A 26,431-nucleotide genomic window follows, 5' to 3' on the forward strand; every position below is an offset into this window, starting at 1 on the left:
TGACTGACTGTCTGACTGAAACACTCAATAACTGACCGACTGTCTTAATGAAACACTGATCAGTGTCTCCACCATAGAAAGAGAATGACTAGAACTCTTCCCCAACTGACTTTGAATTGGAATGACCATTCTAGTCATTCTACGTCTGTGGTGGGGACCGTGATCAACACAGACAGACCGTAGAGGATACATCCATGAGGTTGACCATGGTCCTACAGGACTCCATACTGAAACCGTCTGTCTTCAGGTCTTTGTCTGAAAGCACACAACCACCACCAAACATTCAAACTGACGATCTGAGTCTTTCTTACAGCAGAACCCACAAGAAATACACCTCCGGTCCTCCTGAGAGGGGGGGGGGGGGGGGGGGCGATTACACCAATGGTGGGCTGTCCTGTGGTTTGGGGTCAATAGTGTATGAGGACATTGTGGGTTCAAACGAACGGAAACCTGTGTACTCACGTCTAGTCACCACCCTGTTCAGGATGGTCCTGAGTTCACGAACGGATATCTCCATGTCCTATAGTCACAGAGGGGACAATGAGAAAACCATGTTTTCAGACATAGATCTTATAGCTGGTATAAGCTATATTCCTACGATTGGTCATCTCTTAACTTAGCGAACAGATCAATAAGGGAAACCTACCTCTCCTGCAAGCTGAGCGAACATGGATTTGAAAGAGTCGTCGACGTCATCTTCACTGATGACGTCCTGTAAGGGACGGTGACGTCATTTAAACCATTTCAAGAATGAGTATTCAATAACATGATAATGAAGTCTCTACATCAGGGATATTTTATTTATTTTATCCCTTTATTTAACTAGGCAAGTCAGTTAAGAACAAATTCTTATTTTCAATGACGGCCTAGGAACAGTGGGTTAACTGCCTTGTTCAGGGGCAGAACGACAGGTTTTTACCTTGTCAGCTCGGGGGATTCGATCTTGCAATCTTTCGGTTACAGTTTTTACCTTGTCAGCTCAGGGGATTCGATATTGCAATCTTTCGGTTACAGTTTTTACCTTGTCAGCTCGGGGGATTCGATCTTGCAATCTTTCGGTTACAGTTTTTACCTTGTCAGCTCAGGGGATTCGATCTTGCAATCTTTCGGTTACTAGTCCAACGCTCTAACCACTAGGCTACGCTGCCGCCCCTCAACTAGAATGAGTATTCAATAACATGATAATGAAGTCTACGTCAGGGATCATCAACTAGATTCAGCCGCTTGTCGGAGATGCTAATTGATCACAACTAAGCCCAAAAAGAGATTGTATTTGAAAATCATGTTATTGACATCGCTTTGTGCACAGGGGGCGTTGACATGCTAAAACAGGAAAAGGGCCGACCCCAAACTGTTGCCACAAAGTTGGAAGCACAGATTCGTCTACAATGTAATTGTTTGCTGCAGCGTTAAGATTTTCCTTCACTGGAACTAAGGAGCCCAAACCATGAAAAACAGTTCCAAACCATTATTTATCCTCCACCAAACTTTACAGTTGGCACTATGCATTGGGGCAGGTAGCGTTCTCCTGGCATCCGACAAACCCAGATTCGTCCGTCGGACTGCTAGATGGTGAATTGTGATTCATCACTCCAGAGAACGCATTTCCACTGCTCCAGAGTCCAATGGCGGTGAGCTTTACACCACTCCAGCCGACACATGGCATTGCGCATGGTGATCTTAGGCTTGTGTGCAGCTGCTCGGCCATGGAAACACATTTCATGAAGCTCCCGACGAACAGTTCTTGTTGCTGACGTTGCTTCCAGAGGCAGTTTGGAACTCGGTAGTGAGTGTTGCAACTGAGGACAGATAATTTTTATGCCCTTCTGCACTCGGCGGTCCCGTTCTGTGAGCTTGTGTGTCCTACCACTTCGCGGCTGAGCCGTTGTTGCTCCTAGACGTTTCCACAATAACAGCACTTACAGTTGACCGGGGGCAGCTCTAACAGGGCAGACATTTAATGAACTGACTTGTTGGAAAGGTGGCATCCTATGACGGTGCCACGTTGAAAGTCACTGAGCTCTTCAGTAACGCCATTCTACTGCCAATGTTTGTCTATGGAGATTGCATGGCTGTCTATTTGATTTTATACACCTGTCAGCAACGAGTGTGGCTGAAATAGCAGAATCCACTAATTTGAAGGGGTGTCCACATACTTTTGTCTATATAGTGTGTGTATATATATATATATTTTATTTTTACTAAAAACTTTCGGGGGCCAAAAGAAAGAGAGTGACTACAGGTGTTGAGAAAACCCACCTCATCTTCCAAGTCTGCAGATATCATATCATCTAGCTCTCTGGAATGAGAAAACAGACACAATGAAAATCAACACACACATACACAACCGCACATAAACAGACAACCCCCCCCCCCCCCCCCAACACACACACACACACACACACACACACACACACACACACACACACACACACACACACACACACACACACACACACACACACACACACACACACACACACACACACACACTCTTACTCTGTCTCGGACTGTTTCTCAGTGAAGACTCGGAGGACAAAGTCGGCCTCCTTGCCAGACTCGAAGGTGGAGGGGACGATGAGATATTCTCCTGGAGGCAGCCGGAGACGGTTGCTGACCTCTCTCAGGTTGATGAAGGTCTCAGAGCGAGCGCAGGATGAGTGGTTGAGGAAAAAGTCTTTCTTTAGGTGCACGTTCTGACAGCCCCTGTACTGCAGAGGATCAAGGTAGGAAACAGAGACAGACAGACGTGGGTTTGAAGCTCAACTAGATGTGATTTTAAGTGTGTATCATTGAAATGAACAAATAATTAAGACATACCCTAGGAAGTGATCATTTGTACAAATGCGTCAATGCATGAAACTGCATGAAGCAAATTCCTGAAATATATAGCTGTGGTAAAACCTTCCATACCTCTTCTGGAATCTGCAAAAACGAAAAGAGGAAAAATCATGAAGCTTGGTAACTTCAAAAAATGTATGTCTGTGAGCAAGTTATTTAACCATTATTTAACCAGACAAGTCAGTTAAGATCTAATCATTTATAACGATGGCCTGCTTGTCTCTCACCTCGTAGATGGCGAACCCGATGGTGTGCATGTCCTGTCCCTGTCCCCGGTACCTCCTCCTATCCTTCTGCATCAGAGCCACCAGGAAGCTACAGGCCACCTCATCATCCTCCGGGTCGTCGTCCTCCTCCAGCAGAGTGATCTTATACTGGGGGTTGATCCAGAATGTGTCTGGAGTAACAGAGAGAGAGATAAGACAGAGTTATACTGGGGGTTGATCCAGAACGGGTCTGGAGTAACAGAGAGAGAGATAAGACAGAGTTATACTGGGGGTTGATCCAGAACGGGTCTGGAGTAACAGAGAGAGAGATAAGACAGAGTTATACTGGGGGTTGATCCAGAACGGGTCTGGAGTAACAGAGAGAGAGATAAGACAGAGTTATACTGGGGGTTGATCCAGAACGGGTCTGGAGTAACAGAGAGAGAGATAAGACAGAGTTATACTGGGGGTTGATCCAGAACGGGTCTGGAGTAACAGAGAGAGATAGGACAGAGTTATACTGGGGGTTGATCCTGAACGGTTCTGGAGTAACAGAGAGAGATAGGACAGAGTTATACTGGGGGTTGATCCAGAACGGGTCTGGAGTAACAGAGAGAGATAGGACAGAGTTATACTGGGGGTTGATGCTGCTGTCGTCCAGTTTTGTTTTATTATGCACCTAGAAGTCTTTAGTAAGACTTTACATAGCCCATAGCCCATCTGTAAATAACCCACCCAACTACCTCATCCCCATATTGTTATTTGTTTTTTTTGCTCCTTTGCGCCCCAGTATCTCTACTTGCACATTCATCTTCTGCACATGTATCACTCCAGTGTTTACACTGCATATAGACTTTTCTACTGTGTTATTGACTGTATGTTTGTTTATTCCATGTGTAACTCTGTGTTGTTGTATGTGTCGCACTGCTTTGCTTTATCTTGGCCAGGTCGCAGTTGGAAATGAGAACTTGTTCTCAACTGGCCTACCTCGTTAAATAAAGGACTTGTTCTCAACTAGCCTACCTGGTTAAATAAAGGTGAAATAAAATAAAATAAAAAGAAAAGTATTTAGTAAACATCATATCTGAACTGTTGTTCGTGCTCTGGTATGGTGTTATGTTGACTAGGTATAGGATCCGAGGGGTTGGACGTTAGTTCCTACTTCACAGTAGGGCAATTTGAAAATACATTTTAAAAAATGTGTTTTTATTTATTGCAGAAATGCTTTCTTGAACATGTGAACTTTCATGTGCCTTAACTGGTCTGTTCATATGAATAGACATGTTACCTGATTAATCTAGTTTAGCCAAGGAGAAAGCACTGAGCTATACAGGGAGAAAGACAGGATACTTTCCGGCTAGTCATGATTGGCTGAGATAATGGGGTGGTGAGTCCTGATTGGTCTGTCATGTCACAGGTTTCTGTCTACAACAGGTCAGTATGTAGATCATCTTTGCTACCGTGGATTTTTGGAAAGCTATGGACAACTGCCAAAGTGTTGCTACAGCTCTTTAAAAATATCACTGCCCTGAATTTAGCTGGGTTTAAAAGCAGAGAGACTACTTTCTGGGCCTGAATTTAGCTGGGTTTAAAAACGGAGAGACTACTTTCTGGGCCTGAATTTAGCTGGGTTTAAAAGCAGAGAGACTACTTTCTGGGCCTGAATTTAGCTGGGTTTAAAAGCAGAGAGACTACTTTCTGGGCCTGAATTTAGCTGGGTTTAAAAGCAGAGAGACTACTTTCTGGGCCTGAATTTAGCTGGGTTTAAAAGCAGAGAGACTACTTTCTGGGCCTGAATTTAGCTGGGTTTAAAAACGGAGAGACTACTTTCTGGGCCTGAATTTAGCTGGGTTTAAAAACGGAGAGACTACTTTCTGGGCCTGAATTTAGCTGGGTTTAAAAGCGGAAAGACTACTTTCTGGAGGACAATGCCATGCTGACTCACATGCGATTTAGATGTGTGGGTGGGCCTAAGGCTTAAGAGATGGGTGGGGCTTAAGAGGGTGTAAGAGGGTTTAAACAAAGAGCCTCTCTATGACGTGTGAAAACCTTCACAAAATCTTTTAAAGGGCATTTTCTTCAACTTGTCACCTAAATGGGATGATTAATGTATCAACGTTTTAAAGCAGCATGACTTCCCCATGTTAACTACAGTGGTATATATAACATTTAGAAGCTCTGAGTCTGTACTTTTGTAAGAATAAACAAATCACTTACATTCGACTTAGGCCTCAATAGAGAAATCTGGACACAAATATTCTGTGTTCTGGTATGTGATCTGATTCTGACTCACTCGGGTGGTTCCTTCCTGCATCCCGAAGCTACCTCGGTATTCTCTGATTCAGAAGGGGTTGGGTTAAATGTGGAAGACACATTTCAGTTGAATGCATTCAGTTCTACAACTGACTAGGTATCCCCCCCTTTTCCCTTTCTTCTACTGTAAATCTCCTGTAAATATTCAACGTGTTCTGGTATGTTCTACGTGTTCTATGTGTTCTGGTATGTTCTACGTGTTCTGGTATGTTCTACGTGTTCTGGTATGTTCTACGTGTTCTATGTGTTCTGGTATGTTCTATGTGTTCTGGTATGTTCTATGTGTTCTGGTATGTTCTACGTGTTCTGGTATGTTCTACGTGTTCTACGTGTTCTGGTATGTTCTATGTGTTCTGGTATGTTCTACGTGTTCTGGTATGTTCTATGTGTTCTGGTATGTTCTACGTGTTCTGGTATGTTCTATGTGTTCTGGTATGTTCTATGTGTTCTGGTATGTTCTACGTGTTCTGGTATGTTCTACGTGTTCTGGTATGTTCTACGTGTTCTGGTATGTTCTACGTATTCTGGTATGTTCTATGCGTTCTGGTGTGTTCTATGCGTTCTGGTGTGTTCTATGCGTTCTGGTGTGTTCTGGTATGTAAACTATGTACTAGTCAACTGTGTGTGACTCACTGGGGTGGTTGCGGCAGCCCCCGGCGGTACTCCCCCGTCTCCACATGCCGTGGAACTTGATGGTGTTCCAGTGGCTGAGGCCGTCCTCACTCAGAGCGTCCGCCGTCAGGTTACAGATCTCCAGACGGGAAAACTGCCTCAGGAACTCCTGAAACGACATCCTACAAGGAATATAACATCAAATCAAAAATGTATTAGTCACATGCACCGAATACAATTACATTTTTTGTCATTTAGCAGACGCTCTTATCCAGAGCGACTTACAGTAGTGAATGCATACATTTCATACATTTCCCCCCCCCCCCGTACTGGTCCACCGTGGGAATCGAACCCACAACCCTGGCGTTGCAAACACCATGCTCTACCAACTGAGCCACACGGGACAATGAAATGCTTACTTACGAGCCCCTAACCAACAGTGCAGTTTCAAAAAAATATGGATGAGAATAAGAGATAAAAGTAACAAGTAATTAAAGAGCAGCAGTGAAATAACAATAGCGAGACTATATACAGGTGGGTACCGATACAGAGTCAATGTGCAGGGGCACCGGTTAGTTGAGGTAGTATGTACATGTAGGTAGAGTTATTAACGTGATGATAGCAACAGAGAGTAGTAGCAGCAGTGTAAAAGAGGGGAGGGGGGGCAATGCAAATAGTCTGGGTAGCCATTCGATTAAAATGTTCAGGAGTCTTATGGCTTGGGGGTAGAAGCTGTTTAGAAGCCTCTTGGACCTAGACTTGGCGCTCCGGTACCGCTTGCCGTGCGGTAGCAGAGAGAACAGCCTATGACTAGGGTGGCTGGAGTCTGACAATTTTTAGGGCCTTCCTCTGACACCGCCTGATATAGAGGTCCTGGATGGCAGGAAGCTTGGCCCCAGTGATGTACTGGGCCGTTCACACTACCCTCTGTAGGGCCCGAGCAGTTGCCATACCAGGCAGTGATGCAACCAGTCAAGATGCTCTCGATGGTGCAGCTGTAGAACCTTTTGAGGTTCTGAGGACCCATGCCAAATCTTTTCAGTCTCCTGAGGGGGAATAGGTTTTGTCGTGCCCTCTTCACGACTGTCTTGGTGTGTTTGGACCATTCTAGTTTGTTGGTGATGTGGACACCGAGGAACTTGAAGCTCTCAACCTGCTCCACTACAGCCCCGTCGATGAGAATGGGGGCATGCTCGGTCCTCTTTTACCTGTAGTCCACAATCATCTCCTTTGTCTTGATCACGTTGAGGGAGAGGTTGTTGACCAGGAGAACTTTGTACGTGTCTTTGTGTGTGTTGTGTATAGGTGGTCCAGCGTTTTTTTTCCCTCTGGTTGCACATTTAACATGCTGACAGAAATTTGGTAAAACGGATTTAAGTTTCCCTGCATTAAAGTCCCCGGCCACTAGGAGCGCCGCCTCTGGGTGAGCGTTTTCCTGTTTGCTTATGGAGGAATACAGCTCATTCAATGCTGTCTTACATGCTGACCAGACCGGACACTGCCCGCGCGCGCCAACGAGCATCTGCGTGGCCAAGGGCTAAAATAGAAGTCATTTCTATTTCTGACGCAGATCGCGCTACAAGTCCTGTCTCTCCCATCTCCTCATTGGTTTATAGAAGCAGGTACCCACGCGCCCTCTTCTCATTGGTTATACCCACGTGGGTGATTGAAAGACGAACTGTGTTGCCGGTTGTCGTGGTAATACTATGAAAGTTTAGATGCCGATCGCCATATAAGGTCAAAGATGAAAAAGCCTGGAAAGAGGAGAGATGACTAGAAACGGTGCGGTTGGCCGTTTTGTGTGTGGATTAATTGTCGGAGTAGAGGACCTTGTGCATTTCAGGTAAAATAACAACTCAATGTTTATATCCCAGGACAAATTAGCTAGCGAGTGCAAGCTAACTAGCTAAATTGCCATACATGTTTAATGCTTTTCGACATGTCCCCAAATTAATGTCATTGGTTCAGAGATGGTTTTGATATTTGATCGTGATCACGTCTGGTGTAGGGGGACAAAATAAATGTATGCACGATAGCGCACGATGGTGCACGCGCGCAGCCGGTTTGGGTTCCGTGTTAGTGCCAGCCTCTGACTGTGGTGGTATGTACACAGCTACGAAAAATACAGATGAAAACTCTCTAGGTAGATAGTGTGGTCTACAGCTTATCATGAGAAACGCTACCTCAGCCGAGCAATAGCTCGAGACTTCCTTACAAAAATACATAGTCCGCCGCCCCTCGTCTTACCAGACGCCGCTGTTCTATCCTGCCGGTACAGCGTATAACCAGCCAGCTGTATGTTGATATTGTCGTCGTTCAGCCACGACTCCGTGAAGCATAAAATGTTCGTTTTTATAGTCATAACATCGAGATTTCCAGGCTTATATTTCTATTTATTTGTTAATATTTTAGTAATTTAGCAGATGACTGTGGTGGCCACTCCATTATAGACAGAATACCAGCTGACTGCTTCTTCCCTAAATAGTTCTTGCATAGTTTGGAGCTGTGCTTTGGGTCATTGTCCTGTTGTTGGAGGAAATTGTCTCCAGTTAAGCGCCGTCCACAGGGTATGGCATGGCGTTGCAAAATGGAGTGATAGCCTTCCTTCTTCAAGATCCCTTTTACCCTGTACAAATCTCCCATCACACTCCTCCCGCATCTTTTCATTTTTTCTGTGTCTCACGAATGTTCTTCTTTGTGATCCGAACACCTCAAACTTAAATTCATAACACTTTTTTCAATCTTCCTCTGTCCAGTGTCTGTGTTCTTTTGCCCATCTTAATCTTTTCTTTTTATTGGCCAGTCTGAGATATGGCTTTTTCTTTGCCATTCTGCCTAGAAGGCCAGCATCCCGGAGTCGCCTATTCAATGTTAACGTTGAGACTGGTGTTTTGTGGGTACTATTTAATGAAGCTGCCAGTTGAGGACTTGTGAGGCGTCTTTTTCTCAAACTAGACACTCTAATGTACTTGTCCTCTTGCTCAGTTGTGCACCGGGGCCTCCCACTCCTCTTTCTATTCTGGTTAGAGCCAGTTTGCGCTGTTCTATGAAGGGAGTAGTACACAACGTTTTACGAGATCTTCAGTTTCTTGGCAATTTCTCGCATGAAATAGCCTTCATTTCTCAGAACAAGAATAGACTGAATTTCAGAAGAAAGTACTTTGTTTCTGGCCATTTTGAGCCTGTAATCGAACCCACAAATGCTGATGCTCCAGATACTCAACTAGTCTAAAGGCCAGTTTTATTGCTTCTTTAATCAGTACAACAGTGTTTCAGCTGTTCTAACATAATTGCAAAAGGGTTTTCTAATGATCAATTAGCCTTTTTAAAGTGATAAACTTGGATTAGCTAACACAACGTGCCATTGGAACACAGGAGTGATGGTTGCTGATAATGGGCCTCTGTACGTCTATGTAGATATTCCATTAGAAATCAGCCGTTTCCAGCTACAATAGTCATTTACAACATGAACAATGTCTACACTGTATTTCTGATCAATTTGATGTTATTTTAATGGTACATTTTTTTGTTGCTTTTCTTTAAAAAAGTGACCCCAAACTTTTGAACGGTAGTGTATGTAATAAATTATTATTATTATTATTATTATTATTATTATTATTGTTATTATTAGCTGTTTGCCTAATTCTGATGAAGCTCGATGGAGGCCAAAACATATGATTAAAATATCAGGTTTGAACTGTGAGAGTCACTCTTACTAGCTGATGGAATTACAGTAAGCCCACTCAGCACTATTACTAGCTGATGGAATTACAGTACGCCCACTCAGCACTATAACTAGCTGATGGAATTACAGTAAACCCACTCAGCGCTATTACTACCTGATGGAATTACAGTACGCCCACTCAGCACTATAACTAGCTGATGGAATTACACTAAGCCCACTCAGCGCTATTACTACCTGATGGAATTACAGTAAGCCCACTCAGCACTACAACTAGCTGATGGAATTACAGTAAGCCCACTCAGCACTATTACTAGCTGATGGAATTACAGTAAGCCCACTCAGCACTACAACTAGCTGATGGAATTACAGTAAGCCCACTCAGCACTATAACTAGCTGATGGAATTACAGTAAGCCCACTCAGCACTATAACTAGCTGATGGAATTACAGTAAGCCCACTCAGCACTATAACTACCTGATGGAATTACAGTAAGCCCACTCAGCACTATTACTACCTGATGGAATTACAGTAAGCCCACTCAGCGCTATTACTACCTGATGGAATTACAGTAAGCCCACTCAGCGCTATTACTACCTGATGGAATTACAGTAAGCCCACTCAGCGCTATTACTACCTGATGGAATTACAGTAAGCCCACTCAGCACTATTACTAGATGATGGAATTACAGTAAGCCCACTCAGCACTATTACTACCTGATGGAATTACAGTAAGCCCACTCAGCACTATTACTAGATGATGGAATTACAGTAAGCCCACTCAGCACTATTACTAGATGATGGAATTACAGTAAGCCCACTCAGCACTATTACTAGATGATGGAATTACAGTAAGCCCACTCAGCACTATTACTAGATGATGGAATTACAGTAAGCCCACTCAGCACTATTACTAGATGATGGAATTACAGTAAGCCCACTCAGCACTATTACTAGATGATGGAATTACAGTAAGCTCACTCAGCACTATAACTAGCTGATGGAATTACAGTAAGCCCACTCAGCACTATTACTAGATGATGGAATTACAGTAAGCCCACTCAGCACTATTACTAGATGATGGAATTACAGTAAGCCCACTCAGCACTATTACTAGATGATGGAATTACAGTAAGCCCACTCAGCACTATAACTAGCTGATGGAATTACAGTAAGCCCACTCAGCACTATTACTAGATGATGGAATTACAGTAAGCCCACTCAGCACTATAACTAGCTGATGGAATTACAGTAAGCCCACTCAGCACTATTACTAGCTGATGGAATTACAGTAAGCCCAGTCCTACCAGAACTCTCCATCCTCCATCTGTAGATGCAGGTCCTCTCTCTCAGTTGGATCCAACTCATCCCACTCTGAAGAACTGGACACATACAGGGACACAAGAACAGACCCCCAATAAGAAATGGAGACCACCTAGAGGTTTGAGCTGGAAACTAAGGGGATGGGTCTTCCATTATGTGTTATGCAAGTTTCAGGATTGTGGTGACAACCTGGGGTTAGTGGTCGTTGTGAAGGTTGTTAATAACCTGTTGGTTCAGGATTAGGAATGTGGAAGTAGTGGTTCTGTTACAGCAGTGTTAATGTAAGGGTTAGAGGTAGTGGAGACTCACTTGTCGCTCCAGGCCCCAGTCCACTCCACCTGTCCCCAGGGGTTCCTCACCCTGATCAGCCTCTCCACCTGACCCTGGTAGTCCACCTGCAACAGGACAGCGGTGGACAGATATCACTAACACTCACAGACATATACAACAACAATACACACAGTCTACATACTAACAACAACAATACACACAGTCTACATACTAACAACAACAATACATACAGTCTACATACTAACAACACACTATAAACAGTCTACATACTAACAACACACTATAAACAGTCTACCTACTAACAACACACTATAAACAGTCTACCTACTAACAACACACTATAAACAGTCTACCTACTAACAACACACTATAAACAGTCTACCTACTAACAACAACAATACATACAGTCTACATACTAACAACAACAATACATACAGTCTACATACTAACAACACACTATAAACAGTCTACATACTGACAACAACAATACACACAGTCTACATACTAACAACAACAATACACACAGTCTACATACTAACAACAACAATACACACAGTCTACATACTAACAACACACTATAAACAGTCTACATACTAACAACACACTATAAACAGTCTACCTACTAACAACACACTATAAACAGTCTACCTACTAACAACACACTATAAACAGTCTACCTACTAACAACACACTATAAACAGTCTACCTACTAACAACAACAATACATACAGTCTACATACTAACAACAACAATACATACAGTCTACATACTAACAACACACTATAAACAGTCTACATACTGACAACAACAATACACACAGTCTACATACTAACAACACACTATAAACAGTCTACATACTGACAACAACAATACACACAGTCTACATACTAACAACACACTATAAACAGTCTACATACTGACAACAACAGTAGAGACAGGTAAGACCCAGGTAGAACCAGGGTTCCTGGTCAGGTATAAACCTACCTGCTTGAGGCCGGTGACTGAATAAGCATGTCCTTTCACCAGCTTCTTAAACGTGACAGACTCCATGTCAAAGGCACTGGTTATCTGTAGTCACAAGATGTAATTAGAAAAATACAAGATCCATGATGCATCTGAATCAGTGTTATCGTAGTTGGATGAATTGAGTATTTTATGCTATTTTGTGGTGGAGCTTATTTGGAGCTCTTGCAATGAGGAATTTCACCTATAATGGTTAGGATGTCAAATCCAACCAGTTACACTATGTCATGCCAGTTCATGATAATGTGATGTTATGACTATGTTAAAGATATGATATGACTATTTAAAAGTTCATGATAATGTTGTTTCAAATCAAATGTATTTATAAAGCCCTTCTTACATCACCTGATGTCACAAAGTGCTGTACAGAAACCCAGCCTAAAACCCCCCAAACAGCAAGCAATGCAGGTGTAGAAGCACGGTGGCTAGGAAAAACTCCCTAGAAAAGGCCAGAACCTAGGAAGAAACCTAGAGAGGAACCAGGCTATGAGGGGTGGCCAGTCCTCTTCTGGTTGTGCCGGGTGGAGATTAGAAACCTAGAGAGGAACCAGGCTATGAGGGGTGGCCAGTCCTCTTCTGGTTGTGCCGGGTGGAGATTAGAAACCTAGAGAGGAACCAGGCTATGAGGGGTGGCCAGTCCTCTTCTGGCTGTGCTGGGTGGAGATTAGAAACCTAGAGAGGAACCAGGCTATGAGGGGTGGCCAGTCCTCTTCTGGCTGTGCTGGGTGGAGATTAGAAACCTAGAGAGGAACCAGGCTATGAGGGGTGGCCAGTCCTCTTCTGGCTGTGCTGGGTGGAGATTAGAAACCTAGAGAGGAACCAGGCTATGAGGGGTGGCCAGTCCTCTTCTGGCTGTGCCGGATAGAGATTATAACAGAACGTGGCCAAGATGTTTAAAATGTAGGAACATCAAACTAGCTGTCCCCTGGCTGTTTTCCAGGACCGCAGTACCAGGAGGACCAGGTGAAGGGGGACTCACGTCGATGGAGCAGCCCAGCAATGAGCCTCTATCCAGGGCTTTGCTGATGATCCTGTACAGGTCCCGTGGAGCCTTCCGGAGATCGTACATCTCAGAGACACCACCGGTGAAGTCCTCAAAACCTTCTGTGGTACTGCCTCCAGACAGAGCCTCGTAGGAACCATTCAGCCTGACGAGAGAGACATTCACTTATCAGGTCAGCATTATCAACTAGAAGCATATTTCAGAACAAGGATAAACTCTATATGACAGAGTGTTTACACTACATGTACATGGGCCCTGGTTAAAAGTAGTGCACTTAATAGAGAACAGAGCGAACAATTGGGACGCAACCAAGGGATTTTGTTGACATACTTGGAGTAGGCCTTCTCCAGCAGGGCGCTCCAGAACTCATTGCCCTCGGCTGAGTGGACGAACATGAGCTCTCCATCCTTCGTTGGTAGCCGGTCATCAATCACCACGTCCACCCACTCACCAAACTGCCAGAACTGAAGACAGAGAGACAGAATGTTATTTTTCTTATAGCAACTTCAGCTGGATAGCAAAAAAAACACTGAACACAGCTGTCTCCTGAAACCCTAGGGTAGGTCTCAATTTAAAAAATGGTGACTTCCTTAAAATACTACCTCAAAGGGCAGCATTCATGTGGATTGAGACTGACCTTAGTCTCACAAGCCAATGTTGACCACACAAATAGTAATAATATGTTATTATTGTTTATCAGTCACCTGATGAACGTTTAAACAAAATTCAGATCCTTAATGTTAAGAAAAATCCCTGACGGGGAAAAAAAACGTTGGGATTTTTTCTCAACACAAAATTAAAATCCTTGCTCTTTCTCTTCACTAACGAGGCCAGAGTGTGTTCGGTCTTCGGTCAGTTGCCTGTATAATATCCTAGCCTATTCATTGATGGTAGGCCTTGCTTTACTGAAGTTGTGCGACATTTCAAGCCAAGAAATTGCGAAATACAGAATTCTATTGCTGATAGATAGACCTAGTGCACGGTTCTGGCAGCAGGCAGTCAGGCAGGCAGGCAGGCAGGCAGGCAGGCAGGCAGGCAGCAGGCAGGCAGGCAGCAGGCAGGCAGCAGGCAGGCAGGCAGGCAGCAGGCAGGCAGCAGGCAGCAGGCAGGCAGCAGGCAGCAGGCAGGCAGCAGGCAGGCAGCAGGCAGGCAGCAGGCAGGCAGGCAGGCAGCAGGCAGGCAGCAGGCAGGCAGCAGGCAGGCAGCAGGCAGCAGGCAGGCAGCAGGCAGGCAGCAGGCAGCAGGCAGGCAGCAGGCAGCAGGCAGGCGGGCAGCAGGCGGGCAGCAGGGAGACAGGCACCAGGCAGGCACCAGGCAGGCAGGCAGCAGGCAGGCAGCACAAGATTATTTGATTGACAGTTCTGGTCGTCTAGTGATGGAAGTTAGTCCCACTTCAGAAGCGTCATTCCTTTATAAACTAGTAAATGCCCATTCAGAGGCCGTTCTAAACTATCTCCAGAGAAGGCTTTGTGCCGGCATTTAGAAAGCCGTAGTGCACCACTTAAAGCCAATTTATGCTTGATCGGAGCCTCTGTACTGCATCGCCGTGCTCCTCCCAAAATGCGGAGGGCTCCATATACAGTAGCTCCGGATTGACATGATTGGTTGACGGTAGGTGAGGGGGCGGGAGGTTCGTGAATAAACACAAACTCACTTCCTTGACAACAGCGCTGCTCCCGGAAGTGTGACTGGCCCTGCCTTCTGCAGAGGCAGTATCACCGTAAATACTGCACAGCCAACGCAGACGGCGGAACTGACCAAACAGCACTCTTTACAGACAAAACAAAACTGTAGCCGAAGTGCTTTCAAGAGAATATGACCGCAGTAAAATATAACGGACTAAACGTTAAGCAAAATTGGCAATTTGTCACAACTACATGGAGATTGTGACTGTGATAACATGGGTTGCATGTTTCGTCACATTATTGTTTTGAACAGTCGTTTTAGGACTGATGCCCAAAATGAACTTTCTACTCAATGCATCCTCATTGGGCGCTGATGAAGATTTGGTCTAAAGTGCATTACTTTGGCTTTCTAAAGAAGACAAATAATTAGTATGATTTTAGATAACTAACGTTAGCATTGCTAGCAAATTTTCTTTTTTTACGAATTTCGCTAGCAAATGACAACATTGGCATCAGTCTAAAGTAAATTTGACGACATGACTATGATTGCAAAGTTATTTCCTAACTAAATATTATCACTGTCATCGTATTTCCAGGCGACTATTGTGTAATTTAGACAAAACAGTCATTAGCCCCAGTTCAGAATGACTTTAGGGTACCGCTCTGGCGGAGGGCGTCTTGGAGAGCGTTCATAACAATGGCACGAGGCGACCGAATGGCATAAGTTCAACCTATGAATATAGTCACTGAATAAGTGTTTCACTTCAAAGTCTATTGGTGGTCCCTATTCAACTCTGTAGTCTGGTGTCCTTTAATCGCCGGAAGTTACCATACCCGGTCTGCTAGGTGGTTGCTATGTTACCATACCCGGTCTGCTAGGTGGTTGCTATGTTACCATACCCGGTCTGCTAGGTGGTTGCTATGTTACCATACCCGGTCTGCTAGGCGGTTGCTATGTTACCATACCCGGTCTGCTAGGTGGTTGCTATGTTACCATACCCGGTCTGCTAGGTGGTTGCTATGTTACCATACCCGGTCTGCTAGGTGGTTGCTATGTTACCATACCCGGTCTGCTAGGTGGTTGCTATGTTACCATACCCGGTCTGCTAGGTGGTTGCTATGTTACCATACCCGGTCTGCTAGGTGGTTGCTATGTTACCATACCCGGTCTGCTAGGTGGTTGCTATGTTACCATACCCGGTCTGCTAGGTGTTTGCTATGTTACCATACCCGGTCTGCTAGGTGGTTGCTATGTTACCATACCCGGTCTGCTAGGCGGTTGCTATGTTACCATACCCGGTCTGCTAGGCGGTTGCTATGTTACCATACCCGGTCTGCTAGGTGGTTGCTATGTTACCATACCCGGTCTGCTAGGTGGTTGCTATGTTACCATACCCCGTCTGCTAGGTGGTTGCTATGTTACCATACCCGGTCTGCTAGGTGGTTGCTATGTTACCATACCCGGTCTGCTAGGTGGTTGCTATGTTACCATACCCGGTCTGCTAGGTGGTTGCTATGTTACCATACCCGGTCTGCTAGGTGGTTGCTATGTTACCATACCCGGTCTGCTAGGTGGTTGCTACTTAAAGTCCCCAGGACATTCACAGTATTAGGGAAGACTGCCTTCTCTTCTTGTGCACCAGAGGCATGGAAGAGTCTACAATCCATGCTTCATCTAGACATGTTAGTGCCACTGAATGAATTTAAAATATTGATGTGAGACTGTTACAGAGGAGTGTAAATGCTGTTTTTTTAGGCTGAATGATGTTGTATTGTATTGTTGTATGTTTTAATGATGTAATATATTGAGTGTTGCTGCCTTCTTGGCCAGGTCTCATAGCGGACTCAAAGAAGGTCCATTATGGGTCGATCATTTCAGCAAACAAGGGAATAATAAAGGTTATTGAATTTAATATAATGTAATTGCCTTGCCGATGACCTAAAGGATGCTATAACCCTGCAAGTGTGTTTGTAACCTGACAGGAGGGAGATTTGTGTGTGTAGTCGTACCTGAAAGTGGAAGATCCCAGCGTAGTCCTCTTGGAAGGACTGACCATGAGGGACCACTCGGTGTAGCAGCCTCTCATTGAGGGTTAGAGAGGCTATGGCTGCTAGAAGCCAGCAATCACCTGATGGAGGGAGAGAGGGGTGAGGGAGGGAGCAGCGAGGGAGGAGGGTGGGGCAGGGGAGGAAGGAGGGGGAGGCGGGGAGAGAGTGAAAGAGAGATAGACACAGAAAGACAGAGAGAGAGAAAAATTGTTGCAATCGTTTAACTAGAACGGCCAGCAGGTGGAGTGTGTACCAGGCTGTGCTTGTGAATGGATGTCAGCCAGGGCCAACCCATTTCTGGTCCAGGGCATTAGTATGAAGTTAGTTCCTCTAGGAAGGAAGGCTCAGTGGCCCTGAGCCAGGTCCAAACCAGTGTGTACTGTCCTGCCCCACAGTCCAACTCTGTTCTACCAAATAGGAATTTTCCACACTCAAATTCTGTACTGAACCTGTGAAAGAGGAGTCTTGTTTGATTTCCTGAACCAGCTACAACTACGGCACTCTTGATTTGATGTGAAATAAACAGACCACACATTGATGACTAAAGTAAAAGCATGTTGTAAATCTTGAGTAGGGTGTAGGCAACATGAGACATGATATAGATGAGTGGGCACTATCAGTACATCCTGTATGTAAATACCACTATCAGTACATCCTGTATGTAAATACCAGAGAGTAGGAGAGTAGGAGAGCGGTTGGCTTACCTAGCTACTTTACATTGAACGCACTGACTGTAAATCGCTCGGGATTAGAGCGTCTGCTAAATGACCGAATTGTATATGTAATTATGGTGTTCTGTCATTCTTGCACAAGCCAAGTACTGTGGTAGACCGTTGGGGGTTAACAAAGAGCCTTTCAGGTAGTACTGTGGTAGACCGTTGGGGGTTAACAAAGAGCCTTTCAGGTAGTACTGTGGTAGACCGTTGGGGGTTAACAAAGAGCCTTTCAGGTAGTACTGTGGTAGACCGTTGGGGGTTAACAAAGAGCCTTTCAGGTAGTACTGTGGTAGACCGTTGGGGGTTAACAAAGAGTATTTCAGGTAGTACTGTGGTAGACCGTTGGGGGTTAACAAAGAGTATTTCAGGTAGTACTGTGGTAGACCGTTGGGGGTTAACAAAGAGCCTTTCAGGTAGTACTGTGGTAGACCGTTGGGGGTTAACAAAGAGTATTTCAGGTAGTACTGTGGTAGACCGTTGGGGGTTAACAAAGAGTATTTCAGGTAGTACTGTGGTAGACCGTTGGGGGTTAACAAAGAGTATTTCAGGTAGTACTGTGGTAGACCGTTGGGGGTTAACAAAGAGCCTTTCAGGTAGTACTGTGGTAGACCGTTGGGGGTTAACAAAGAGTATTTCAGGTAGTACTGTGGTAGACCGTTGGGGGTTAACAAAGAGTATTTCAGGTAGTACTGTGGTAGACCGTTGGGGGTTAACAAAGAGTATTTCAGGTAGTACTGTGGTAGACCGTTGGGGGTTTAACAAAGAGCCTTTCAGGTAGTACTGTGGTAGACCGTTGGGGGTTAACAAAGAGTATTTCAGGTAGTACTGTGGTAGACCGTTGGGGGTTTAACAAAGAGTATTTCAGGTAGTACTGTGGTAGACCGTTGGGGGTTAACAAAGAGTATTTCAGGTAGTACTAGAGTAGTTTTAAAATCAGGTCCTTTGCTCTTTTTTGAAGACTTCTGGTATCTGTTTACGCAGAACTCACCTAGCGCTCCCTGGCAGATGTCGGTTCTGGTAGCTCCTCCCAGGATGAACTGAGGGTCATCTGTCAGCTCCTGGAGAGAAGGAAAGGAAGGATTAGACTGCTAAAACTAACTGACTGGGACTGAGAGGTTCCTTCCTGTTCCTGTCTCTACTGGACTGACTGAGCGTTTCCTTCCTGTTCATGTCTCTACAGGACTGACTGAGAGGTTCCTTCCTGTTCATGTCTCTACAGGACTGACTGAGAGGTTCCTTCCTGTTCATGTCTCTACTGGACTGACTGAGAGGTTCCTTCCTGTTCCTGTCTCTACAGGACTGACTGAGAGGTTCCTTCCTGTTCATGTCTCTACTGGACTGACTGAGAGGTTCCTTCCTGTTCCTGTCTCTACAGGACTGACTGAGAGGTTCCTTCCTGTTCATGTCTCTACTGGACTGACTGAGAGGTTCCTTCCTGTTCCTGTCTCTACAGGACTGACTGAGAGGTTCCTTCCTGTTCATGTCTCTACTGGACTGACTGAGAGGTTCCTTCCTGTTCCTGTCTCTACTGGACTAACTGAGAGGTTCCTTCCTGTTCATGTCTCTACTGGACTAACTGAGAGGTTCCTTCCTGTCTCTCTACTGTCTGGTCTCTTCTGGACTGACAGAGGTTCCTTCCTGTTCCCGTCTCTACCGGATGGACTGAGAGGTTCCTTCCTGTTCCTGTCTCTACTGGACTGACTGAGAGGTTCCTTCCTGTTCCTGTCTCTACAGGACTGACTGAGAGGTTCCTTCCTGTTCATGTCTCTACTGGACTGACTGAGAGTTTCTTTCCTGTTCATGTCTCTACTGGACTGACTGAGAGGTTCCTTCCAGTTCCTGTTTCTACTGGTCTCTACTGGACTGACTGAGAGTTTCTTTCCTGTTCATGTCTCTACTGGACTAACTGAGAGGTTCCTTCCTGTCTCTCTACTGTCTGGTCTCTTCTGGACTGACAGAGGTTCCTTCCTGTTCCCGTCTCTACCGGATGGACTGAGAGGTTCCTTCCTGTTCCTGTCTCTACTAGACTGACTGAGACGTTCCTTTCTAACTGTCTCTACTTGTCCCACGCTGCCAGTCTGCCACACAGGCCAGTCACAGTGGCAGCTGAAGGGTGTGAAAGTCATGCTATAGTCTAGATTCAGCAATATACACCAACACAGGTCATACGATACTGATCAACCTGAGTGTCTGCTTCTACTGGTCCCATAATGCAACACATGCCAGCCATAGCAGCAGCTGCCTCGGCAGAACGTGACAGGGACAGGCATGCTGCTTTATAGACAAGGAAGTAGGAATGCAACGGTCCTGCAGTGTATTATGGGTCCATGGCGTAAACAACAACACTGATGGTCATTCTTGTTTGATCAATGTGATCTGTGTGTGTGTAATATACATACTGTCCCTTATAACTGTCCCTTATAACTGACCCTTATAACTGTCCCTTATAACTGTCCCTTATAACTGTCCCTTATAACTGACCCTTATAACTGACCCTTATAACTGTCCCTTATAACTGTCCCTTATAACTGACCCTTATAACTGACCCTTATAACTGTCCCTTATAACTGACCCTATAACTGTCCCTTATAACTGATCCTTATAACTGATCCTATAACTGTCCTTTATAACTGTCCCTTATAACTGACCCTTATAACTGTCCCTTATAACTGTCCCTTATAACTGTCCCTTATAACTGACCCTTATAACTGTCCCTTATAACTGACCCTTATAACTGACCCTTATAACTGACCCTATAACTGTCCCTTATAACTGATCCTATAACTGTCCCTTATAACTGTCCCTTATAACTGTCCCTTATAACTGATCCTTATAACTGATCCTATAACTGTCCTTTATAACTGTCCCTTATAACTGACCCTTATAACTGACCCTTATAACTGTCCCTTATAACTGACCCTATAACTGTCCCTTATAACTGACCCTTATAACTGTCCCTTATAACTGACCCTATAACTGTCCCTATAACTGTCCCTTATAACTGTCCCTTATAACTGACCCTATAACTGTCCCTTATAACTGACCCTTATAACTGTCCCTTATAACTGACCCTTATAACTGACCCTTATAACTGTCCCTTATAACTGACCCTATAACTGTCCCTATAACTGTCCCTTATAACTGATCCTATAACTGTCCCTTATAACTGACCCTTATAACTGTCCCTTATAACTGACCCTATAACTGACCCCTGCCTATAACTGACCCTATAACTGACCCTTATAACTGACCCTAACATCAACTCTCAAACCAATGACACTCCTCGCCCTACAAATCAACTAAGGGAAAGGGGGGGGGGGACCTAGTCAGTTGTACAACTAAATGCATTCAACTGAAATGTGTCTTCCGCATTTAACCCAACCCCCTCTGAATCAGAGAGGTGCGGAGGGCTGCCTTAATCAACACATCCACGTCTTCGGCGCCCGGGGAACAGGGGGTTAACTGCCTTGCTCAGGGGCAGAACGACATATTTTTAACCTTGTCAGCTCGGGGGATTCGATCCAGCAACCTTCCAGTTACTGGTGCAACGCTCTAACCACTAGGCTACCCTGAACTACCCTGGTACTACCCTGGTACTACCCTGAACTACCCGGGTACTACCCTGGTACTACCCTGGTACTACCCTGAACTACCCTGAACTACCCTGGTACTACCCTGAACTACCCTGGTACTACCCTGGTACTACCCTGAACTACCCTGGTGCTACACTGGTACTACCCTGGTACTACCCTGACATACCCTGGTACTACCCTGAAATACCCTGGTACTACCCTGAACTACCCTGGTACTACCCTGACATACCCTGGTCGTACCCTGAACTACCCTGGTACTACCCTGACATACCCTGGTACTACCCTGAACTACCCTGAACTACCCTGGTACTACCCTGACATACCCTGGTACTACCCTGAACTACCCTGACCTACCCTGGTACTACCCTGAACTACCCTGGTACTACCCTGAACTACCCTGAACTACCCTGGTACTACCCTGAACTACCCTGGTACTACCCTGAACTACCCTGGTACTACCCTGGTACTACCCTGAACTACCCTGGTGCTACACTGGTACTACCCTGGTACTACCCTGACCTACCCTGACCTACCCTGGTACTACCCTGAACTACCCTTAACTACCCTGGTACTACCCTGAACTACCCTGGTACTACCCTGGTACTACCCTGAACTACCCTGGTACTACCCTGAACTACCCTGAACTACCCTGAACTACCCTGGTACTACCCTGAACTACCCTGGTACTACCCTGAACTACCCTGAACTACCCTGGTACTACCCTGAACTACCCTGAACTACCCTGGTACTACCCTGAACTACCCTGAACTACCCTGGTACTACCCTGGTACTACCCTGAACTACCCTGGTACTACCCTGAACTACCCTGGTACTACCCTGGTACTACCCTGAACTACCCTGGTGCTACACTGGTACTACCCTGGTACTACCCTGACCTACCCTGGTACTACCCTGAAATACCCTGGTACTACCCTGAACTACCCTGGTACTACCCTGACATACCCTGGTCGTACCCTGAACTACCCTGGTACTACCCTGACCTACCCTGGTACTACCCTGAACTACCCTGAACTACCCTGGTACTACCCTGACATACCCTGGTACTACCCTGAACTACCCTGACATATCCTGGTACTACCCTGAACTACCCTTAACTACCCTGGTACTACCCTGAACTACCCTGAACTACCCTGGTACTACCCTGGTACTACCCTGAACTACCCTGGTACTACCCTGAACTACCCTGAACTACCCTGGTACTACCCTGACATACCCTGGTTCTACCCTGAACTACCCTGGTACTACCCTGAACTACCCTTAACTACCCTGGTACTACCCTGAACTACCCTGAACTACCCTGGTACTACCCTGGTACTACCCTGAACTACCCTGGTACTACCCTGAACTACCCTGAACTACCCTGAACTACCCTGGTACTACCCTGAACTACCCTGGTACTACCCTGAACTACCCTGAACTACCCTGGTACTACCCTGAACTACCCTGAACTACCCTGGTACTACCCTTAACTACCCTGGTACTACCCTTGTACTACCCTGAACTACCCTGAACTACCCTGGTACTACCCTGGTACTACCCTGAACTACCCTGGTACTACCCTGGTACTACCCTGGTACTATGAAAATGACACACAGACTTCAACCATCTCTCTCTCTCTCTCTCTCTTTATCCCCCTCCTCACCGTGGGTGTCATCCATTCCATGTGCAGCTAACATCAGCTCTCAAACCAACAACACATTCTGAATGAACTGCCCGAAACTACGTGTTAGTATTTAACTAAGACACACAGACCCACTCCTCTCTCTCTCTCTCTCTCTCTCTCTCTCTCTTTATCCCCCTCCTCACCGTGGGTCTCATCCATTCCACGTCCCTGGTCTTGGCGGAGTAGGGGGCCAGTTCCTTGAAGCCCAGAGAGGGAGGCTCGGCTAGGAAGGAGGGATCCTGGAACAAACAGCCTGTCTCCAGACACTCCTGCCTCAGAGCCTCATAGTTCTGGTGGAAGTCAATTCAAATCATTTCATTAAAATTAAAATAACACATTCATCCATAGATACAGCAACAAGATGTGAATGAACAGGAAGGAACCTCTCAGTCATCTCAAAAGCATTAAATCAATCTTGAATTATTGAAATGTTCTTATTTTTTCTCCCCAAAGTGGTCCTCGATGATAAAACAAATAATATCTAATGATAATAGACAAGAGTCTGTTTGTAACTAATGGGCCCTGGTCTAAAGTAGTGCACTATGTAGTGGATAGGGTTCCATAGGGCCCTGGTATAAAGTAGTACACTATGTAGTGGATAGGGTTCCATAGGGCTCTGGTCTAAAGTAGTGCACTATGTAGTGGATAGGGTTCCATAGGGCTCTGGTCTAAAGTAGTGCACTATGTAGTGGATAGGGTCCCATAGGGCCCTGGTCTAAAGTAGTGCACTATGTAGTGGATCGGGTTCCATAGGGCCCTGGTCTAAAGTAGTGCACTATGTAGTGGATAGGGTCCCATAGGGCCCTGGTCTAAAGTAGTACACCTATGTAGGGGATAGGGTTCCATAGGGCTCTGGTCTAAAGTAGTGCACTATGTAGTGGATAGGGTCCCATAGGGCTCTGGTCTAAAGTAGTGCACTATGTAGTGGATAGGGTTCCATAGGGCTCTGGTCTAAAGTAGTGCACTATGTAGTGGATAGGGTTCTATAGGGCCCTGGTCTAAAGTAGTGCACTATGTAGTGGATAGGGTCCCATAGGGCCCTGGTCTAAAGTAGTGCACTATGTAGTGGATAGGGTTCCATAGGGCCCTGGTCTAAAGTAGTGCACTATGTAGTGGATAGGGTCCCATAGGGCTCTGGTCTAAAGTAGTGCACTATGTAGTGGATAGGGTTCCATAGGGCTCTGGTCTAAAGTAGTGCACTATGTAGTGGATAGGGTCCCATAGGGCTCTGGTCTAAAGTAGTGCACTATGTAGTGGATAGGGTCCCATAGGGCTCTGGTCTAAAGTAGTGCACTATGTAGTGGATAGGGTTCCATAGGGCTCTGGTCTAAAGTAGTGCACTATGTAGTGGATAGGGTCCCATAGGGCTCTGGTCTAAAGTAGTGCACTATGTAGTGGATAGGGTTCCATAGGGCTCTGGTCTAAAGTAGTGCACTATGTAGTGGATAGGGTTCCATAGGGCTCTGGTCTAAAGTAGTGCACTATGTAGTGGATAGGGTCCCATAGGGCCCTGGTCTAAAGTAGTGCACTATGTAGTGGATAGGGTCCCATAGGGCTCTGGTCTAAAGTAGTGCACTATGTAGTGGATAGGGTCCCATAGGGCTCTGGTCTAAAGTAGTGCACGATGTAGTGGATAGGGTCCCATAGGGCCCTGGTCTAAAGTAGTGCACTATGTAGTGGATAGGGTTCCATAGGGCCCTGGTCTAAAGTAGTGCACTATGTAGTGGATAGGGTCCCATAGGGCCCTGGTCTAAAGTAGTGCACTATGTAGTGGATAGGGTCCCATAGGGCTCTGGTCTAAAGTAGTGCACGATGTAGTGGATAGGGTCCCATAGGGCCCTGGTCTAAAGTAGTGCACTATGTAGTGGATAGGGTTCCATAGGGCCCTGGTCTAAAGTAGTGCACTATGTAGTGGATAGGGTCCCATAGGGCCCTGGTCTAAAGTAGTGCACTATGTAGTGGATAGGGTCCCATAGGGCTCTGGTCTAAAGTAGTGCACTATGTAGTGGATAGGGTCCCATAGGGTTCTGGTCTAAAGAAGTGCGCTATGTAGTGGATAGGGTTCCATAGGGCTCTGGTCTAAAGTAGTGCACTATGTAGTGGATAGGGTCCCATAGGGCTCTGGTCTAAAGTAGTGCACTATTTAGTGGATAGGGTCCCATAGGGCCCTGGTCTAAAGTAGTGCACTATGTAGTGGATAGGGTCCCATAGGGCTCTGGTCTAAAGTAGTGCACTATGTAGTGGATAGGGTCCCATAGGGCCCTGGTCTAAAGTAGTGCACTATGTAGTGGATAGGGTTCCATAGGGCCCTGGTCTAAAGTAGTGCACTATGTAGTGGATAGGGTCCCATAGGGCCCTGGTCTAAAGTAGTGCACTATGTAGTGGATAGGGTCCCATAGGGCTCTGGTCTAAAGTAGTGCACTATGTAGTGGATAGGGTCCCATAGGGTTCTGGTCTAAAGTAGTGCACTATGTAGTGGATAGGGTTCCATAGGGCTCTGGTCTAAAGTAGTGCACTATGTAGTGGATAGGGTCCCATAGGGCTCTGGTCTAAAGTAGTGCACTATGTAGTGGATAGGGTTCCATAGGGCTCTGGTCTAAAGTAGTGCACTATGTAGTGGATAGGGTCCCATAGGGCTCTGGTCTAAAGTAGTGCACTATGTAGTGGATAGGGTCCCATAGGGCTCTGGTCTAAAGTAGTGCACTATGTAGTGGATAGGGTTCCATAGGGCCCTGGTCTAAAGTAGTGCACTATGTAGTGGATAGGGTTCCATAGGGCCCTGGTCTAAAGTAGTGCACTATGTAGTGGATAGGGTTCCATAGGGCTCTGGTCTAAAGTAGTGCACTATGTAGTGGATAGGGTTCCATAGGGCCCTGGTCTAAAGTAGTGCACTATGTAGTGGATAGGGTTCCATAGGGCTCTGGTCTAAAGTAGTGCACTATGTAGTGGATAGGGTGCCATAGGGCTCTGGTCTAAAGTAGTGCACTATGTAGTGGATAGGGTCCCATAGGGCTCTGGTCTAAAGTAGTGCACTATGTAGTGGATAGGGTTCCATAGGGCTCTGGTCTAAAGTAGTGCACTATGTAGTGGATAGGGTCCCATAGGGCTCTGGTCTAAAGTAGTGCACTACGTAGTGGATAGGGTCCCATAGGGCTCTGGTCTAAAGTAGTGCACTATGTAGTGGATAGGGTTCCATAGGGCCCTGGTCTAAAGTAGTGCACTATGTAGTGGATAGGGTTCCATAGGGCTCTGGTCTAAAGTAGTGCACTATGTAGTGGATAGGGTTCCATAGGGCCCTGGTCTAAAGTAGTGCACTATGTAGTGGATAGGGTTCCATAGGGCTCTGGTCTAAAGTAGTGCACTATGTAGTGGATAGGGTGCCATAGGGCTCTGGTCTAAAGTAGTGCACTATGTAGTGGATAGGGTCCCATAGGGCTCTGGTCTAAAGTAGTGCACTATGTAGTGGATAG

At 45.7% G+C, this 26,431-nt stretch overlaps 1 protein-coding gene across 2 annotated transcripts in view; it reads right to left on the bottom strand.

Moving 5' to 3' along the window:
- Positions 1–26,431, bottom strand: part of LOC106589958 (calpain-1 catalytic subunit) — a 49,109-nt gene that overhangs the window by 8,008 nt on the left and 14,670 nt on the right. For both annotated transcript variants that reach the window (XM_014180426.3, XM_014180423.3), the window contains 16 exons: positions 23,105–23,251; positions 18,673–18,742; positions 16,930–17,048; positions 13,625–13,758; positions 13,271–13,439; positions 12,253–12,336; positions 11,287–11,372; positions 10,962–11,036; positions 5,994–6,154; positions 3,069–3,238; positions 2,914–2,925; positions 2,500–2,711; positions 2,260–2,299; positions 647–712; positions 463–520; positions 191–255 (listed from right to left, as the gene is read on the bottom strand). In XM_014180426.3, the coding sequence (XP_014035901.1) occupies positions 191–255; positions 463–520; positions 647–712; positions 2,260–2,299; positions 2,500–2,711; positions 2,914–2,925; positions 3,069–3,238; positions 5,994–6,154; positions 10,962–11,036; positions 11,287–11,372; positions 12,253–12,336; positions 13,271–13,439; positions 13,625–13,758; positions 16,930–17,048; positions 18,673–18,742; positions 23,105–23,251 (1,668 nt within the window). The remainder of the gene's footprint in view (positions 1–190; positions 256–462; positions 521–646; positions 713–2,259; positions 2,300–2,499; positions 2,712–2,913; positions 2,926–3,068; positions 3,239–5,993; positions 6,155–10,961; positions 11,037–11,286; positions 11,373–12,252; positions 12,337–13,270; positions 13,440–13,624; positions 13,759–16,929; positions 17,049–18,672; positions 18,743–23,104; positions 23,252–26,431) is intronic.

The sequence above is a fragment of the Salmo salar genome, chromosome 28, assembly GCF_965601325.2.
Source record: "Salmo salar chromosome 28, fSalSal1, whole genome shotgun sequence".
NCBI lineage: Eukaryota > Metazoa > Chordata > Actinopteri > Salmoniformes > Salmonidae > Salmo > Salmo salar.